This window comes from Peromyscus maniculatus, chromosome 5 (assembly GCF_049852395.1).
Source record: "Peromyscus maniculatus bairdii isolate BWxNUB_F1_BW_parent chromosome 5, HU_Pman_BW_mat_3.1, whole genome shotgun sequence".
In the NCBI taxonomy this organism is placed as follows: domain Eukaryota; kingdom Metazoa; phylum Chordata; class Mammalia; order Rodentia; family Cricetidae; genus Peromyscus; species Peromyscus maniculatus.
The window spans coordinates 96845301-96866124 of record NC_134856.1 but is presented as its reverse complement, the minus strand read 5'-3'; the positions used below and the strand labels follow the sequence as shown (position 1 = coordinate 96866124).

Sequence of the window (20824 nt, the reverse complement as noted above, 5' to 3'; positions counted from 1 at the left end):
TTGAATGTGGAAGATAGCTTACATTTAGAAAATATATTAGAGTTAGTATCATTATTTTTAAGACAAAGACAGAAGTAATGTAAGCCTCTGACAAAGTATCTGAAAATGTACCTAATACTCCACTAATATTTCTTTGCTTATAAGCCTTGCTATTTTTCTAAGAGAGGGCAATAATTGTCAACTGTAGAAATAATTATCAACTATAGAAATTTCTTTGCCCTTGGACAACTGCCTACTTATCATTATATATGCAAAACTCTAGTCATTAGCCACTCTTTAAAGTATGATGTTACATTACAATGGAAATATTAAAATAAATGGATACCAATACCTTACTAACAAAACTGAGTAATGAATTAAACAGACCAGTGAAGTGTAGCCAGAGTAAATATGAAATATCATGTAATTTTTTAATGGAATTATTTTTAAAGTCATAAGACAAAAGTAATATATTATATTGTTATTTTTTAGGCAGTTATTAGTAGCTTTCCTTCATATCCTACTCCTAAGCTACAATACATATTTAGGTTAAGTAAAGAAGATCCATTAGTAATCAAGCTTCTAAATTTCAAAATGTATTATTAAAATACATGTTTAAGGGGGAGGAAGATACAAACTTTGCCATCAATTTTTTTTTGAAGGGAGAATATCATGCTTTGAAAGTTTCCATGAGTTCTTGGTTCAAAATAAGCACTAAACTAATCTGACTACAGGATTGAACATAAGTTTGTATGTTCCCCAACATACAATGGTTCCCCCACCATTGGCTCAAAGACACTGAAATCATGTTCTTCCTTGAATAAAAGCTACTGGCACTGCTACACATTCCTGTTAATTCCCTTCTACATGACTTAGCTTAAAGTTCTTCCCCAGCATACTGATCTCCCTGGCATCCATGGACAGTATCCTGGTACTGGAGGAAACTGATGGGAGCAGCGAGCTGCGTGACTCTTGCTGCTTTATCCAGAGCTCTCCATGATTGCCCATCTATGAGAAACCTGCTTTTTGGACTTGGCTGTGTAGACCTAATATGGGCAATTTGTAAATATCTTGGATAATATTATGGAACTAGGCTGTTAAATGGTCCACCAAAAGCTTGAAACACAATTAATGGATGTATTAAGTGCCTGCAGGGAAAGAATGACTCCGGAAAGAAAAAGCTTATAAGCAACCAGGCGTTACTCAGGTCATGAGAAGTCTTAACAATATCAACTTAATGGACTTTTAGAAACTTAAAGAGCTAATTAAAATTTGCTGAAAAAAATGTTTAATCTCACTAGTAATCAAGTAGATGAAATGATACTGATAATGCATTTCTATTTTCAGTTCATTTTTAATTAATATGTCTGACTAACAGCATTCCTTGAGGTTCTGTGAGGTGATGAGAATCTGACATTACGTGTTTCTTGAAGTATAAAGTGCTGTTTGAAAACATGGCCACAGAAAGAAAGAGTCCTAGAACTACTCATGTTTTCTAGCCAATAGGAGAACATGGCAGTGACCATTTCTTCTATACCAAAAAGGCTTTCTGTGTTGGCTAGGTTTCAGTTTGACTTTAAGCCAGGAAAACATCAAAAGGGCAGTAGCAAGAAACACAGATATTATCTCCAATGACGACTGTAAAATGTATGGCCAGCTAGACATTATCATCCAACATAAACCTGAGATTCTATTGTTAAGCATAAAAAGGAGAATGTGTTTTGGACAGGTAACTAGCAATTGTTATTGTATTACACATTCAAACTTGAAAAACGGTTTGCTAAAAGTTTTTCATTTTCAAAAATAATGCCCAAAATAGCAAAATGTTTATAAACCATAAATCTGTTCAGCTTTACAAATTGAAGACTCCTAAAACAAAATTAATAGGTTGTAGTAGACTAAGACACAACCTACAAATTTTTAATTAAAAATTTTAAAAAAAGCATTATGTGAAACAGTGAGGTGCAAACACCGGTCACTATCTACTAAACTAAGGGCATGTTGCTTGAAGATTTCTTTCTCACTGCAGAATCAACCATCAGAAAGCAATGGAATCCTGTCACGATTCGATCCTCATATCCTACCATCGCTGACATTTCCTGAACACTTAACTGGACTCTAAGTGTTTTTGTTTGCTCAACCAACACCTTATAGGATAATATTCCATTTACATACGAAGGATCTAGGATAAAAGGAAGTTAAGTGACTTGTTCATTATCTCACCGACTGTAAATTCAAACACAGCCCGTGGGATTTACCAAAAGCATATCTTTTCTGCTTACCACCTATAAACAGATCTGCATCTATAACTATACCAAAAAAGTTATCACTGATAAATATAGGAGTTTATGAAATATGGTTTTCCTCTATGTATTTCAACAACCTCTCAATATTTCTTAAAATTACCAAGATATTAATTGCAATGAATTATATGATAGGAAATGCCAAAGAAATAAAGCTACCTCAAATCTTAGAACTACAGATTTTAAAGTAATAATGTCCAATAATGTCCAGTGAGGTAGACTGGATGCCAAGATGCTTAAGAAATAGACTTATCTAACTTGGGTATATATTAAATGTTAAATGTCAACGCCCACACAATTTTTTATGACATAGTTTTAGAAAAACAGACTGGCCAGGAGGCCATGTGTAAACAATCCTTGTCAAGTGTTGCCCACTGGCTCATGGGAGGAAATGGTTTGCATTGCTGGAGAGATCCCTTTGGGCTATGGCTGTGTCTTCCTAGAATATACCCAGCGACTCGGCTCCATCTTATTTTTGTCTTCCAGCTGAAACGAAGATCTGCTTCAAATACTACCATGGAGTGAGTGGAGCCCTTCGAGCTACAACCCCCAGTGTCACTGTCAAAAACTCGGCTGCTCCTGTAAGTCTCCATTCTTCTTCCTGCTCAGACCCAGCTCATGCGGTTCTTTGCTTTCCTGTTCTCTTCATGTGTGTATGCAGAGTCATCCATGTGCACATATCCGCACTTACACCTACACATATATGAAGATACATTGATAGATGAATTAAGAATGCAACACACACACACACACACACACACACACACACACACACACACACACCTCAGACTAGTGATAAGAAATGACACCAAAAGTTGTCCTCTTCGGAGTACAAGCCATGTGAATGTTAGAGAAATGTGAAGTCAGGATTTCCATTAGCAAAATGTTTCCATGGGGATATACTTAGTAACAGTGTATGAGGCTGTCTATAAGAAACATGTTTATAATTCACTGATTTTGAATACTTATATTTTTGATGTTTTAATTTCTTTAGACTTACAAATAAATTAATTAGAATGTATTACCTCAGATTCATCTTAGTCATATAGAACGATGGGCCTAGAAAAGATAAACTCTCACCTCCTTTCTTTGGGTAAATGAGAACTCTAACAAGTGAGTCCAAGCGATGGACCTCAAGCCACAGTGTTAGTGAATCCTAGATCCACGATTTGCCTTTGTTCATTTGCTTTTGTGTGTTTTGGTTTTGTTGTTGATGATGATTATATTCTTTTGAGACATGGTCTCAATGTGTAGCCCAAGCTGTCCCAGAACCAACTATTCAAAGATAGCCTTGGATTTACATAGATAATTACAAGTGCTGCCATCATAGGAGTGTGCCACCAAGTCCAGCTGTGCATCCAGGATTTAAGTGACGTTTCTGTTCCCTACTGTGTGGTTCTATTCAGTACCACAGGAATAGATGCTATCTTTTCCTGAATTGCAGTCTAGTCTTTATCTCTGAAGTGTTTTTTTTCTGATTAGTTCTTCTAGAGTTTCATATAACCTATTTTGATCATAGTCACCAGTTTCTCTAACTCTCCCGCAATTCACTCACCTTTCCTATCCACCCAACTTTAATAACTTTGTCCTTTTTTTTTAAGACAAATTATTTGGCTATTTGTTGTTGTTTTGTTTTTAGGGTTTGTTATTGTGGTTTTCTTTCTTCCTTCCTTTTTTTTTTCTTGAGACAGGTTCCATCTACATAGCCCTAGCTGTCCTGGAACTTGCTAGGTAGACCACTCACAGGAATTAAAAGCATGTACCACCACACCCAGCTTAAGACTGATTTTTGCTGCCTAAATCTTTTTGGATGTGTGGTTTTCCACTCTAGAGTGGTCCACTTACCAGGGGCTATATTCTTAGAGGAAACTGACTCTCTTCCTCTCAGTAGCTAACACGTGCCAAGAGCTCCACAGCTTGGAATGAGATTGTGTGCCCCGCTCCTCACTCCATACTGGGATTTGATCTGGCTTGGGCTTGCATAGACATTATATACTCTGTCACCACCATGGTGAGGTCATATTGTAGCTGCCCTGATGTGTCGAGAAGACACTGTTTCCTTGTATTTATCCACCACCTCAGGCTCTTATACTCATTTTGCCCCCTCTTCCACAATAATCCCTGAGCCTTACAGAGTGGGCTATGGCATACATGTTCTCTTTAGGACTGAGCCTGCTGTGATCTATTATTCTTGGCACCTTGACCAGTTGTAGCTCACTGTGTAAATCACCATCCACTGCAAACAGAAACTTCTAAGATGAAGGATGAGAATGCATTGACTATGAGTGTAAAAATGAGTCAGTTTAATACTATGCCCATTTAGCAGAGTATTAGTAGTAAGGTCTCCCCTAGGGCCTATGACTTGTCTGGCCATAAATTCTTAGCCTGATAATGATGCCAACTATAGGTTGAATCCTGCAGATTAAGTCTTAAATACAATCAGAAAGTGTTTGGTTAGTCCCATAATGTTCATGACACTATTATACCAGTGGGCATATCTTCCCAGGTCAGTCAGTATCATAGCATTCAGGGTTCGAGCTGGGTAAGACTGATGATTAACTTTCTTCTCCAGTAGCTTGTGTAGCACCTTCCAGTACTGTGAAAGCTAGCTAGCTGCTAAGGTTGAGTCTCAGGCCAATAGAAAAGGAAGTACCTTGAAAGGACACTTTCCAACCCGTGGAGCCATCTGCAGGCTGTGTGCAGTGTGCTAGTTTCCAGCTCTCATGGACTTTTACTCACGATGCAGGAGGCTTTTGGTGATGCTGTCATGGCATCATTTCTTGTGATAGCAACCCATCACCCATATTCCCGTGGGTACCCCGCCCCCAAAAACACCTCACTTATTCACCAAGTATGGCTTTGGTGGTATCTTTCCTTTGATCTGTATTTTATCTCCCAATGAACGGTATAACAAAACAATGTGAGAGTCCAGTCCTGAGCCCATGTGATGCTGAGAACAGAGAGTAACCCTGGGTTCTCACTGCCATATTAAAACTGAGCATGTGGAGGACGGATGGAAGTGCTGGGAAGGAACTTTCCTCCAACGGTATTTTAATGTGTAGTTAGTTTTTAGGGTGACTATGCTATTTTTGCCCTTATTTCTTGACAGTATGATCTGTTTTCAAGGTTGTTTCTCTTGCATTTCTCTATTTGATTTCTAGCACATTAAGGCAGACAAGAGAAATATTTAAACAAATGCTCTTCCTTCTCAATTAACTACAGGTTTATGTGTATTGTCATTTTAAAAAATTACTACTTTCTTTCAGCATGTAGTGTTGTAATAGAAACCAAACCTAGCTTTTATTTTGCTACACAAGCCAGTTATTGGTAAAAATCAAATGAACTTCTGAGTTCAAATAAGCTTTGGAGATCTGATCCGGGAATTTAAGCACACTACTTCAATGAGGAAATGTAACTAAGTTTTCTTGAATCCATTTGTCAATTAATTTTGAAAATCTACTTTCTCACTTATTATTGCTGGTAGTACATTAATTTTTTAGGGAGGGTTACTATCTATAGGCATTATATCACATCCAAAATTCCACTGAGTTAATTTGTAAGACTACAATCAACCTGTAGTTCTTTAGGAAGGAAAACAAGATGCCCAATGTTCCTTTGGTATAACCAATACTTAAATTTTAATAGTAATAAATTCTAAATATTTATCAGTTTTTTCGTCTCCCTTATCTGTGCCATCAGCAGCTATTGTGATCCTTGTTATAAAATTAGGTTGCAATTTATTCTTTGTGATCTTAGGCTCTCATCTCTTTGGCAGTCTAAAGCATAGCTGAGAGCCTGTTATTGTAAAAGGTTATAGACACTGCTGTACACGTAAATTAAGTGTAAGCCCTGTAATTGAGAACTCATAGTTATTGTACCATCCAGGATAATGCTATCTGAAGCCCACAGGGCTGGAGCATGAAGCTTCTTGTGCTAGCGTGTAAGGGAAGGTCTAACAAGGTGCAGCATCTCTGTTGGCTTCACAAGGAGGTGGCATGTGTTTGAAACAAGCAATGTGAAGGGAACTGCCAAGGCTGGAAGGGAGGTGACGCAAGGCTGGGGAGGGGAGACATAATGGACAGAAACACAGGACATGAAGTGGTACAAGCACCGTGGGGAGAACCATCTATGCTTCATTAGGTCTAAAGAACACGGGGCTGGTTTTTCCATACCCCCTGCTGCACTTCATGTTAGAATATGTTTGTTATTTTATTGGTGACACCTGTAATAAGCTTTATATTTTCTCCTATTCTCTGTCAAAAATAATTTTTGAAGACAAGTTTCTCTTTTCAGCATCCTTGCCTTACCTCATTTTCCCAGTGTGTTCCCTGTCTCTTAATAAGCTCATGGTACACTTTACTATCTCTGATTGTACATCAAAGGGCAGGAATTTACAATCTCTCAAGTAAAATATATATTACTCTGTCCACAGCTCACTCTATTGTCCACCAAAGACTTCCTGAGTGCATTATCAAGGCTATGCCCTGATAGAAGATTTTCATACTGACCTTCCCCATGCTATGGAGGCATCCGCAGCGTCTCCCTCTACACTGTCTTCTGATTTCCTTTAGGGGTGAAGATTAGGTCTCTAGCTGGCCTTGGTGTACATCTTGTCAACAAGACCCTTTATAGCCCCTAACACAAATTTCCTATACCTGTTTTACAAGACACTATCAGTACATTCCTTCCCATGCCAAGGCCTGGGAGGGCCACAGCTTCTGAACATAGAAAATGGGCAACTAAGTCCAACAGCCTCAAGAGCGATATCCTTGCAACTGGGAAAAGGCACCAGAGTGAAAGGCAGGAAGATTACATTATATTGCTACCTTATTTGGGGCCACAAAACCTGAGGCAGAGTGTCCCCCAGATTCACAGTTTCTATAATGCTAGAATGTATTTCTTTTTTTCTTTCTTTTTGGTATCTGTCCTGGCTCTCACTCTGTAGACCAGGCTGGCCTCGAACTCACAGAGATCCAACTGGCTCTGCCTCCTGAGTGCTGGGATTAAAGGCGTGCACCATCGCAGCCTGACTAAAATGTATTTCTTATATTGTCTTTAACAGTAAAATTTCACGGCAATGCTATCAAAATTGTGTTACACTAGATTAGTCTTACCATTACTTCAAAAATTGGTTTTTCCAACCCACTGACCAAAGGAGACTTAGACAGATTATCTGCCTTAGAATGGCAGATAATACCAAAATGTCATGTTTTCTTTAACTGTGTTTTTTCCCACTAATTTTGCTTATAAATAATTGCTTCTATCAACAGAGAGACTTGGGAAATGTTTAAAATTATTTCCACAAATCAGTTTGATCAAAATTAGCCAGGCTTTATGATTTTGTCATACTCACAGCACTATAGCCATGTTCTTAAACATGTCTCCACGTCCAATCTCTATCTAGAAACCTAGATTCCTTACATTTGGGGAAATTTATAGGAAGTTTACGTTTATTTTTTGACTTGTATTTTAATAGTAGCAACATATTTTTTATTACCGTGTCAAAATGCCTGAGATTTAGAAGTTAAACATAGTTTTGTTTGATTTATAATTTTGGAGTATTTATTCTACAGTTGTTAGTCTTGTTGCTTGGGGTCCTAGGTGAGGCAGAATGTCATGGAAGGTGAAGACATTGTACAGAACATTGTTCTTATCATAATGGCTGGGGAGTAAAAGAAAGAGAAGATGTTGGCATCCCAATAGCTGATTCAAGAGCTACTCCTAATAACCTGACATCTTTCTACGAGGCTCAATGCCTAAAACTTTCACAACTTTTCAATGGCCACATGGACTGAGGATAAAGCCTTTACTGCAGAGCCATCATGGGACACTCAAGAAATATCTAAACTGTAGCATCCACCATACGAGTCTTTCAAAAATAAAAAAGTAAAAATTTTGTGTTCTATCTATGCTCAGGGGATGTTGAGTAGACATTTCACTGAACGTGTATGTTTGTGCATGCACATGATTGTATAGATATGCATGAAAGCCAGAGAGCAACATCAGGTGCCATTCCTTTGGGGCTGTTTTAGAGAGGCTCTTACTGGGACCTGAGGATTGCAGGTTGAGCTCTCAGACCAGAACATTTGAGAGCTCTGTCTCTGCGTCCGCAGAGCTGGGACTGCAGCTGCCTGCTGCCTTGTCTGGACTTGCACATGGGAGCTAGCACTAGAACCCTGTCTTCACGCTTCCACAGGAAACACTTCGCTCACGGAGCCATCTCCCCAGTCCCTTATATACTTTTGTGAATTAATTCTGTTTTTCCGCTTCCTCCCTTAGACACCCACAACTTAGATTTGTGGTATGTCTCTGGCAATTATCTAAATGAACACAAAAAGAAATTTCATCCATAATCCTATGATGAGACAAGTCTAAGACTTATTTATTCCATAACATTATGAAAATTAGTTTCTAAATGAAATAATCCCAGCTATACCAGTGCAGCAAGAGTTCTGAAGTAATCATACAATATTCTAGTTTTATTTTCTATCTCATAAACCTCTTTCTTTTAGCCTTTCTCAGAGGGCAATTTTAGAATACATTTTTATTTGAAGCAGATGTGTCAAATAAAATAGGTCAAACAGAGTGAGTCCAAACTTGAGTGCCTATGCTAAAATCAAAACCACGATTTACTAACATGCAAAGATCAGTCAGTGCTGCCAAAATATTTACTAGATGATTTCACATTTTTTTTCTCACAGAATATTTATGACACTCTCTGAGTATTGTGACTTTAAGTTCTGTCTCTGTTCCACAAAATTAAGTGTGGGAGGGGAAAGCAATGTCTAAGAGGAACGCTAACGGACAGATGTTCTTCCAGCTGATAACTCAAAGGCAGGCTTTTCCTTTACTTCCAAATTTCAGTCAGGCTAATCATGCTCCTCTCCTCAAAGGCCAAATCTAATTTGTTTATTTATTTTTAATTTTCTTCATAAAAGAAGAATTTGCAAATACAAGCATCACACGTCAGCAGACCCAATGTCCATCAACTTAGGCAACTTGTAAACAGTTAGAATTGCTGTTACAAATATAAGGTGTAAAGCTTCACATTAAATTCTATATTTTCTGTACCAAATATATTTTATGCACTTATCCACAACCAAAAAAAGCCATGACAGAATTAGACCTAGAAAACGATTTGCTTTATATCTTCTTTCCTAACTTGCATTCATTACCTGAATTTAGCCCTTCCTCGTCCCCTTATATTTAGCTTTCTTTGTTCTCTTTTATTCATGTTATACTGCACCCACATTTACATATATGTAGATGTTGCTGGCTAAACCCTGCATCTGTAAAGAAAACATGCTTTATTTCTTCCTGAGAGTGTTTGACGCTGCTAAGTCCATCCATTTTCCTGCAATTTTTAACTTCATTTTTCTTTAGAGCTGTTTCATCTAATTCCAATAAATTTATTCAAGTATGACTAATCTACAACAATGGTACATTTTAATATTATTATATACAGTGGGGGGAAGAAAAGCAAGTTTCTTGGTATTTCTAAATTCCTGGCATGTTGTTCTTTGAGATTCAGGGATAATAAATTGATTACTGGGAAATTTTAGAAATTTCAAAATTGTTACTAGTTTTTCAAGGTATTTTTAAATAATCTTTACATTTTATTATTTAGGGAGCTGCAATTCATGTTTAAAGAATGAAGTACACTGTGTTTACTAGTAGTTACAAAAACTTTAGCTTACAGGAATATTTCAACAATTTAAAATGCAGATCTCCTAGTAAGTTTTGTCATGAAATCCCATTTGGAAATTGCCAACCAAGTCCTTTCTAATGGTTAGGGTTTTCTGTTTTATTTATTTTTATCCCTCAAAATAATATTTTTCTTTTAACTAAATACATTGATTGATCTCTGCCATGTTTTAACATCAACTCATTTATAGTGGAGGCAAAGTTGCGGTTAAAGATATCTGCAGGCTTCGAACACAGTCCGGGTGATCTGGGTTTTACTGCGGCTTCATCTATATGACTTTGAGGGAATTGCTTAAAAGTCTTTGATCCTGTGTTCGTTCTCATCTGTGAAATGGCAAAACTTTAATATCATCTCTTCAGATTGTTGTGGAAAAAAATTTTTTTAATTTATGGAAAACCTTAGTATGGTGCCTTGAACATATTTTCTAAAAACAGCATTCAAGAATTGTTTTTCTCATTGTTTAACAGTAACTATTACTGTCATTATGGTAAACACATTTTCTCAGACCAACTCTAAACAAAAGGGCTAACACAGTCATATGCCTGTAAACCCAGCTTTAGGATGCAGATCAGTAATGTAAGGCCAGCTTGGGCAACACTGCTGGAGACTTTGTCTCACAAATATCAAAAGAAAAGAAAAGCATTTATCTAGGCTGTTATTTTCATTGTATAAAGCATCCACAAGCTTACATAGCATGCTGCTAAGTCATGCTACTCCTTCCTTATAAAATCTTACTAGTTACCTAAGAGCATATAACACACCCATTGTGTATATGGTTAAATTTCAAAGTTGGAATTACTGTAACAGACAGAGGTATGTTTTCAGAACCATGCTGATTTTTTAGTTTGCATACCCTCATCTTTGTAATTAAAAAAAAAAAACTACAACTCCTCCAGTAATTCAGAAAAATAAAACTCCATCAGTAATTGAAAACATGGACACACGGACAGACAAACGGACACACACACACACACACACACTACAATATATATTCATATATTTGCCTTTGAGGCAATGGGCTGTCTACCAGTTTTTTACTTAGTATATCTCCTTCTATTCATGTGTCTTTCATTATTGAGTACCATAGTAAATCAAAGATCCTCATATGCCTGTTTAACAATGGTATGGACCTCCAAATAATTATAACTTTTACATTATATCACATAATGACTTCCTCTATTGTTAGATGCACATTGCTTACAGTCTAGTCTCTGGCCATTTCATGGCCTCTCTGACCAGAAGGACCAGACAGCTTATCAGAGGAATTTCATTGTCCTCTGGGTCCTGGCTGACCATGGAGGGCAAGGATCAAAACATTACACATCCTTTTTGATCCTTTTACCCTTTTTGGTGTAGGTCAAGCTTTGTTGACCAACCAGAAGGACAGCTTTGTATTTTTAATTTGTGTAAATTTTAGACAAAGCTTAGAAAAAAACAAACAAAACAGTTTTAAATAAATCTTGGATTTTGCTATGACTCAGTTTTCTCAAGTAATGAAAGTTCAACAAAGTTAGCAAAAACTTAATTACCTTGATTAGACATACAACAACAACATTTAAGTCAACTTTTGTTACCATTAATAGATCGTTATAATCTTAGGGATTCTAATAAACTTTGATTATTAAACATTTATGTCCTAAGTCCCATCATCTACAAGCCTTGTATAACTTATTTAGACCTTTCTGATATGGCTTTAAGCACTTCTGGTTTTGTTTTCGTTGTGTGTGTGTGTGTGTGTGTGTGTGTGTGTGTGTGTGTGTGTGTGTGCGTGCGTGCGTGCGCGCGCGCCTAAACACATACATTCATCTTTAGGATAATGCTTATTTTATCATAAAAATCTATCTTTATCTAAAATATTTCACACATATCCTCTGCCCTTTTTGTTTGTACATTTAAGAATTTTAATGCCTCCTTAGTGGGCTAGCCCACCCCAAATGAAAGCCATTCTATTTCAGAGATGGCCAGAATTAGCTTAACATCATAATTTTCTGAATACTCTTTTTAGAGTTTTTTTTTTTAATCAGACATTCTAAGGACACAGTGTACTATGCTTACCACCCATTTGTTCCTACTGAAAGGAACATACAGGAAATTCACATACAGCAATTCACATTCACATACAGGAAAGGGAAAGGATTCCATTCATTCCACCCTTTCATCAAGTCAGTCGGTATGCAGGATTGTCTCCATTGGTGTTCTGTTGCTGTGAATATGTGCCATGACCTTGGCAACTCTTATAAAAGAAAGCATTTAGTTTTGGCTTACTTACATTCAGAGGCTTAGTACATTATGGTCATGTCAGAAAGCATGGCAGCATGCAGGCAGACATGTTGTTGGAGAGGTAGCTGAGAGTTCTACATCTGGATTGGCAGGCAGCAGGAAGAGAGAGAGACTGGTCCTGGTTTGAGCATTTGAAACCCCAAAGCCCACCCCTAGTGACACACTTCCTCCAACAATTCCACTTCTACTCCAACAAGGCCATGCCTCCTAATAGTGTCACCCCCTCTTAACCAAGCAATCAAATCTACGAGCTTATGAGGCTCATTCTTGTTTAAAACAACCACAAGTATCCATAAACAAGCTAAGCAGACATTCATCTAAAGATTGAACCCCGAGTTCAGTTAAGCATAGTGTTTTATATCCCTTTTGTCCCCTTGATTGCCCTCAAGAGTAACCCAGAGTGACATATATTTTGATTGTCTATATTAAGCTGGCTTAATAGTGTTTTCTAAATTGCCCCATAAGCAGAATTCCTTCCCACAGATCAGAATTTCCCAAAAGCCACTTACAGTACAGAAGAGAGAGGGGAGGAATTTGATTACAGAAAAGACACACGAGATAGCACACGGGGGCTGACCAGCCTGCTGCAGATCGGTCCTGTTAGCATTTCAGAACCCCTTACTATATTATAGTATCTCTTTCTATGTTGGTTTTGTCTGTCTTCCATCTTTCCTTGTTTTTACAGATTTTTAAAGGCATTGGCTCCGAAGAGACTGTGCAAAGTCAAGGAAGTAGGAGGCTGATCAGCTTCTCTCTCTCGGGTACGTGTTGCTCACCTAGGAGCCTTATGCAGAGCATTAGCTACTTTCTGGTGGTGTCATAAAACACCATGCCAACTTAAAGAAGAAGGTGCTCATTTTAGCTTACAGTTCTGGAAGGATACTAGCCCATGATGGCAAGGTGAAGGCATGACAGCAAACAGCGGGCAATGTGAGAGTTTCAAGAAGCAGAGAAATCTCATCACCCACCCCAAGCAGGAAGCCAGAGGAACTGGAAATGGGACAAGGACTTAAACTCTTAAACCCACTGCAGCAGGTCTGCGCCTCATGATGACCCTCTCCAGACAGCACCAACTACTAGAAACCAAGTGTTCAAATGCCTGAGCCTATGGCTGTTACACGAATCTTAGAAGGTCTTACTAATGAAAATAAACCTGGAGCCAGGTATTGGGGTGAATGCTGGAGGATCAGAGAAGCAGAACAAGCCACAACCACCTCACCTTACCAATTCCTCAGCTGATCCTGTTTCCTCAGACTAGAAGCCTCTGAGTCCTCATCCAGAATGAATCTCAGCTGAACTGTTGCTCAAAAACCTAAAAACTTAACCAGCCTAGTTCCTGGTTTTCACACCTTATATACCTTTCTGCTTTCTGCCACTACTTCCTGGGATTAAAGGCGTGAGTCACTATGCCTGGCTATTTCCAGTGTGACTTTGAACTCACAGAGATCTGAATGGATCTCTGCCTCTAGAAGGCTAGGATTAAAGGTGTGAGTGCTACCATTTTCTGGCCTCTATGTCTGTCTAGTAGCTGTTCTGTTCTTTGACCCCAGATAAATTTATTAGGTGCACAATATATTGGGGAACACAATATCACCACATATGGCAGACATTTCTCATTCAAACCACCATGTACAGTGAACAAGAATGCCAACCACTTCTACAAGCTTCAAGTTATTCAATCTCTTTGTGCCTCGTTTTCCTCACCTGTGGAGGTGAAGTTAAAATAAAACAGGTGATTCCCCTTGAATAAGTAAAAATAATGTAAATTCAGTCAGTCATAAATGTGGAAGTGTTTTGACACAGTGGGAAGGGAAGCTATTGTCTTAATAGCAGCATTAACAGTCTACCGAGGGCAAGTGGAGGAAGCCAGAGGAGAGCAGCAGCCATCCAGTTCTCAACAGAACTTGCAGTCAACCCACTAAAGCAGAACGGATCAAAGCCAAGCCAGCCAAAACAGTACTTTTGAGGGGAGAATCCAAATAAAGTCCATCTTAATTTAGGCAATTTAAAACATTAATAGTTGAGTGCTGGGTGAAGCTTTTCCTGGGGAGATGTGAAAAAAAGGTCTATTAACCCTAGCAGGGGAATTGATGACAGATCAAAGAAGCCATTCTACTGAAGTCAGCCTAACAAGTGAATTAGTTGATTGGGGACACTTAAAAGAGCATGGGCAGCTCAGTGCAGCTGCATCACTGAAAAGCCTACCTTGTCATGGGTGACAGCTCAAGACAGCTGCATTACTAGAGCCTTCTGCAGGATACCCAGGCAGCACAGGTGGAGAATATTGTCCAGGAGGCTCCACTGTGCAGAGATTCTCTTCTCCGGCCAGCTGTTTTCTGCTTCTAGGATCTCTGAGTGCAGACCATGTGAATCATTTGTTTCAGCCTTGCAGGACTCACAAGGCTGTTTACTTCCTAAGTCTCCCTTACTCCTCCCTTCAGGAGGGAATGCTTCAATTTAGAGGAAATTAATGAACATCAAAGAGTAAGTTACTTTTTAGTTTTCATGACTCTACTGGTTCTGTAATACATTAACAATGGAAAAACTAGGTAAGGAATTATAGGAAATCTTTGCATTCTTTACTGAATTCTTGTAAACCTGAAATTACATTGTCATTACAAGTATAAAAGATCAGAACATGTAAGTCAGTCAGGTAAACCCTTTCATCATCATGTTGTTTGTGGTCCATGTTTTAAAAACTGCAACAGAGAAGCAAGCAAGAATATCAAAAAGCTGACAAGACACAGGTGGCTCTGAGTATAAAATAAGAGACAAGGATTCAAACAAACCAGTTAGACAACCATGGAGACTGAGAAACACCAGGATGACAAGAATTTTCAGGAAGAAATAATAGAAAATTTGACTTGAAAGATATGTAGAAAAAAAGAGTAAGAACAACTGAAGAACATGCATTCAAAATAGACCCTCCGTCTACAACATGAAATTACTTGTAATAAAACATCTTCAGTTAGACAGGTCAATTGCCATGGTCTCCTCTTCCTGACATCATGGTTTCTCAAACCTCTAGTTATGGGTGAGTGCCTAGCTCCATGGAGGCTGCACTTACTCTTCTTCCATGGTTGTCTGCTCTTTCAAACCCTTTTTTCTACTTATCCTTACTCAGTGAAATCCACATTTATTGTAAAACTACTGCCCTCCGTTTTCTTACACCTTTGCTCTATGAAACAACTTTGTATCTTTGATCTACCACATTTCCAGTCAGTTTTCTTCCATGTCCAACACCTTGGGTGACCCTCAACCTCTCACCCATTCCTTTCCTCTTAATCTGTTTGTGGAGCAGCAGCCATCCAGTCCAGTGGGGGTCAATGGTCCTCTCATTAAAAATAAATGTCCACAGTACCAGTTGAATTGACATATGAAAAGGATTTCTTTCCCAAATACAACTTAACATATGCCAGGAAATGTTCCAAATAATATTCTGTGTATATGCACATCAGTCCTTGTTGGTAATGAGATGGAAAATTGTCTAAACATTGTAAAAAGAAGTTACATATGTATATTAGTTACTTTTCTATTGCTGTAATAAAATAACATTACCAAAAGCAACTTACGGAAGAGTTATTTTGAACTTAGGGTTCCAGAAGGAAAAGAGTCCATTATGGCAGGGAGGAATCGCAGCAGGTGGCTGGATCAGAAAGCTGAGGAGGTCACATCTTTAATTGTAAACACCAAGCAGAGGGTGAACTGGAGGTGAGGACCAGAACTCCCTAAGCCTGTCCCTAGTGACATCTTGCACCTCTCAAAACCTGCCCAAACAATGCCACCAACTGGGGACACATGTTTAAATATCTGAAACTATGGGGCACATTTCTCATTTAAACACCCCATCATGTTTTGTTTGTTCTTGCCTAAGACCTGTAGATGCTCAACTTCATTAAAACATAATTAAATAAAATGTCATTTACTTTATAGATTTCCAGGCCATGGGGTTGAAGAAAGGGATGTTTTTCAACCCAGACCCTTATCTGAAGATTTCCATTCAGCCTGGGAAACACAGCATCTTTCCTGCCCTCCCTCATCATGGACAGGAGAGGAGATCCACGATTAGAGGCAACACTGTGAACCCCATCTGGCAGGCAGAGGTGAGTGCTAGGGAGGGGGGATGCTGAAAGGATCAAACTAAAATGAGTAATGATGCACTCTCCCCGTGCTCATTTTCTTGTGGAGCATAGATTCTCTTCTTAAACTCATGGCCATGAGACTCAGGCCTTAGTAGGGAGTCATGTTCTCTCTGAGAGCTTCAACTCCAAGGTCTGGAATTACTGTCCTAGGCAGCATCCTGTAATGCTCTGCCACAACTACTTTGAGTGTAATGGGAGAATACCCTCCCTCCAACCCAAAACTCAATTCAGGCATCCAGAGATTTAAAAAGAACAAAGGGAAGAAAAGGAAAGATGAGAGGGAGAGAAGGAGAGAGAGGGAGAGGGGGAGAGGAGAGAGGGGGAGGGAGGGAGGGAGGGAGAGAGAGAGAGAGAGAGAGAGAGAGAGAGAGAGAGGGAGGGAGGGAGGGAGGGAGGGAGGGAGGGAGGGAGGGAGGGAGGGAGGGAGAGAGAGAGAGAGAGAGAGAGAGAGAGAGAGAGAGAGAGAGAGAGAGAGAGAGAGAGAGAGAGAGACTGGGGTCCTAGTCAATGCTCAGCAGGGACCAGCCTTGATCTGAGCTTTTCACAGTTTATACAGGGTATTATAATCTTACATAAATTTTCATCTGCAGGTAACTTTTAGGTTCCTGCCAAAAGTTCCATTTTCTGGGCAATTATCAATAAGATGTTTTTCTGCTAACAAAGTCTTTTACTTATTTGAAGAGCTGTGGGAAGCAGCTCTCAAGATCTATAGCTGTGGAAAACTGGCCTTTCCTTGGGGCTGTCTGGCAAATGTTTACCTTTCCAGATAAAAGCAAGCAGTTTTGATGAGCAGCTTGTAATAAAGCAGAGCTCAGCAGACTTTATCCAACCTCAAGTCCGAAATGTAATTTTAATTCATTTTTTATCTTTTTCTGTTGTCCAAGAGAAACTGGTTAGTGTGTTACCTATCTGAAACTTACATATCAAGGCAGAGCCTTTTAGCTAAATTTCTTATTTCAATGTGACTTAATATTTTCTAAGCAAGCTTATCAGTAAATCCCTTTCAGTCATACTTAACCAGAGTTAGAACTTGCTATTTTTCTGCCACATCACCAGTGGTTTCTTTTATGATTCAGAACAGGTGCCTACAAGCAGGAAAAGCACATTTAAGCATGATTAGTCCCTTTTCTCCACAGTTACCCCCATGCTGTCATCAAGAGCTCCAAACTATAAATGGGGTCCTCTGGATGACTTCCAGAGATACTAAAGTCATCAGCTTCCTGGAGTAGACAAATCAGTCATCTCTAGAATATTCCTAATTTGGTTGCGTGTTGCTTGATTTAAATAAATATGAAACCTAATTTTTCATCTCATCTTGGTGGTTTGAACAGTGGTGTGCAGCTTGCTTACAGTATTGAATACTTCATTGTGTCAGTAAAGGACCTTCTCTACTTCTAAGTGTGTCTCCTCCACCAGCCAGGAGTTAGGAGTTCTTCAACAAATCATGTATGATGCTGGGCCTCAAGTAACTGGCTCCTCTCCTAGAGAACATGTAGGAACTTGTCTCACTCAGCCTGTTTGGCTCCTGGACTTTCAGCTGATCACTTGAGAACACAACTTGGCAACTGTGTGGATGGAGGCACAGGAAACTTAGGGCAGGAGTGGATGAGCAAAAATGCAGAAAGTGAAAGTGTAGCTGTGCAGACACAGAACTCAGCTCAAAGCCTAATTTGATCTGTGAACAATTCTGTAATTTTGAGTCATCAGTTATCTTTCAAGCCTTATAATATCTTCACCCATCTACTTATATCCGCCAATATATAAAAATATACAATACAAAAAATACAAAATACAATAAAAACAAGAAACCCCAAAATTAAAAATCACAATAAATAAGCAGAAGACCAATAAGGCAAAATATGCCCCAAAAAGGTGCATAAAAATACCATTGAGTTTGTTTTGTGTAGGCCAACTGCTTCTTGGCATGGGGCCTGTCCTGAAGTGTGGTTGCTATACCCTGTGACACTCCATTGAAGAAAACTGATCTTCACTTTGCCAGTGGGTATCGATTGCAACTAGCTTCTTCCTTAGGAGTGAGACCCCATGTCTACTCCCACCTCTCAGTGCCAGCACCCTATTTGACCTGAGCCTGTGAAGGTCTCGTGTGTGCTGCCAGTCATTCTTAGTTCATATGTGAGTCAGTGCTATTGCGTCTGGAAGACTGTTTCCTTGGAGTCATGTGGCCTCTGGTTCTAACAATCCTTGCACCTCCTCTTCTGTATAGATCCTTGAGCCTTGAGGGAAGGGCTTTGTTGAAAGCATACCATTTAGGACTGAGTGCTATCAAGTCTCTCACTCTATGTATATCCTGCAGGTGTGGGTCTGTGTGTTAATTGCCATCTACTCCAAAAAGAAGCTTCTCTGATATGGGTTGAGAAAGGCACTGATCTGTGGTTATACCAGAATGGCATTCAGAGTCATTTTATTGCTATGTTCCTTTAGCAGAATAATAGTAGCAGGTTTAGCAGAGTTAGGAGTCCTTTAGCAGAATAATAGTAACAGGTTTTCTGCTAGTTCTGCGACCTATTTGGCCTCGTGCTCTTGACCACTTTCACAATGCCAAGCGTGGATTCTACCTCATGGGTTGGGCCTTAAGTCTTAAGTCTGATCAGAAAGTGGATGTTTACTCCTAACGTTTGCGCCACTATTGCGCCAGTGTATCTTACAGGCAGGTCATGATTGTAAGCAGCAGGGATTGTAGCTGGGTGACACTGATGATGACTTTTCTCCTCTAATAGTCTGCAGAGTAACTTCCAGTACCGCCGAGTTACTAGTAGTACAAGTTGCTAGTTGGTAGATGTGAAGCTTCTAATTAGACTCGAGCTCAATTCTCAGTGTTCAATGACATACGTAAGTGTTGTCTTCAGCAATAGGGCCTTACCATCAGGTTGTGGAGGGCAACCAATAACCTCGTAAATAGCCTGTGATGGTTTGACCAAAGATTCAACAAGATGTGGCAAATTCCTGGCACTGGGAGTTTTACTTGGCGGCATAAGATGTCTAGATGGGGTATTCTCTCCCCTATTATTTGTTGACTTCATTTATATTCTTTTCAAATGTGTATATGTTTTAGAAGCTTCTAAAGTAATAGGTTTGCATATGGTTTTTCAAATGGCCTCTAGTATTAGTTGTCTCTCCCTCTATTTCCTCCTTTGCCCTTCTCTTCCTAACCTTTCCTCATTTACTCTCATATTCTAGTTTCCTCTTTGTCTCTCCACTACAATATATTCTATTTCCCCTTCCTTGGGAGATCCTCTCTTACCCCTTAGATCCTACTGGGTACCTTACTGTTGCTAGAGTTTTCCTGCTTTGCCCACAGTCAGGACAAATCTTTGTCACCCGCCAGTCCCACAGCCGCTCAGACCCAACCAAGTAAACACAGAGACTTATATTGCTTACAAACTGTATGGCCGTGGCAGGCTTCTTGCTAACTGTTCTTTTATCTTAAATTAATCCATTTCCATAAATCTATACCTTGCCACGTGGCTGGTGGCTTACCGGCATCTTCACATGCTGCTGGTCATGGCGGCGGCTGCAGTCAGTCCTTCTGCCTTCCTGTCCTTTTATTTCTCCTCTCTGTTAGTCCCGCCTATCCTTCCTGCCTAGCCACAGCCGATCAGGTTTTATTTATTGATCAATCAGAACAACTTGACATACAGACCATCCCCCAGCACAGCCAAGTGCAGACCATCTCAGACACCTGCACTCAGGCCCATGGTCCTAATCATCCTCTATGCGGACCTGCTGGGTAACGCCACAAAGAACCCAAGAAGGGCTCCCACAGGACATACAGAACATCCCACAGCACTTCCCCTTTTCTTTTTTTTTAAAAAAGGAAGGTTTTAACTTTTACACATCTTTAAAGCCAGCTTGGTATATTTGGGAATTTGGGCGTAGCTTCTCTTACTACTTCCTGCTGGAGGGGGGTGCAGTATCTTATGGGGATACAAAGAAAATTTTAGGTTCATGGAGTAGTCCGTGAGACTGTATCGTCTGAGCCAGTTGCCTTGAAACGATTCTGGATGTTGGATCATCTGGGCCATGGTGTCATCGGAGACCTTCAGGGGGTCTTGGCTGGTCAAACCTGATGTATCTTAATCTGGAACAAATCCATAGCCTCTGGCTTTCTGTAGAGACAAAAACAGAGCCTCTTTTCCAAAGCAACATATCCTTACATCTAAATTTTGAAGTCAAGGTACCTTTAAAATATACATTTTGGCATAACTCAACAGCCTTTGCAATCAAATGTTTTTCTTCAGCTACAAATATCAAAGAGAACATAATCCAGATTCTCTGTGTGATAGCCATCTTTATGTGGCTTATTTTTTATATTACTTTTACTTTCTCTTTAAAGACTTTATTTTTTTTTAAACTTTCTATTTCTTTTATTTTGGAAGAAAGAGGAAAAGGAACAT

At 39.3% G+C, this 20824-nt stretch overlaps 1 protein-coding gene across 6 annotated transcripts in view; it reads left to right on the top strand.

Moving 5' to 3' along the window:
- Hecw1 (HECT, C2 and WW domain containing E3 ubiquitin protein ligase 1) overlaps nt 1-20824 on the top strand; it is a 277118-nt gene that overhangs the window by 153610 nt on the left and 102684 nt on the right. For all 6 annotated transcript variants that reach the window (XM_042278238.2, XM_042278239.2, XM_015998717.3 and 3 more), the window contains 3 exons: nt 2769-2863; nt 12953-13028; nt 16201-16370. In XM_042278238.2, coding sequence (XP_042134172.1) covers nt 2769-2863; nt 12953-13028; nt 16201-16370 — 341 coding nt within the window. The remainder of the gene's footprint in view (nt 1-2768; nt 2864-12952; nt 13029-16200; nt 16371-20824) is intronic.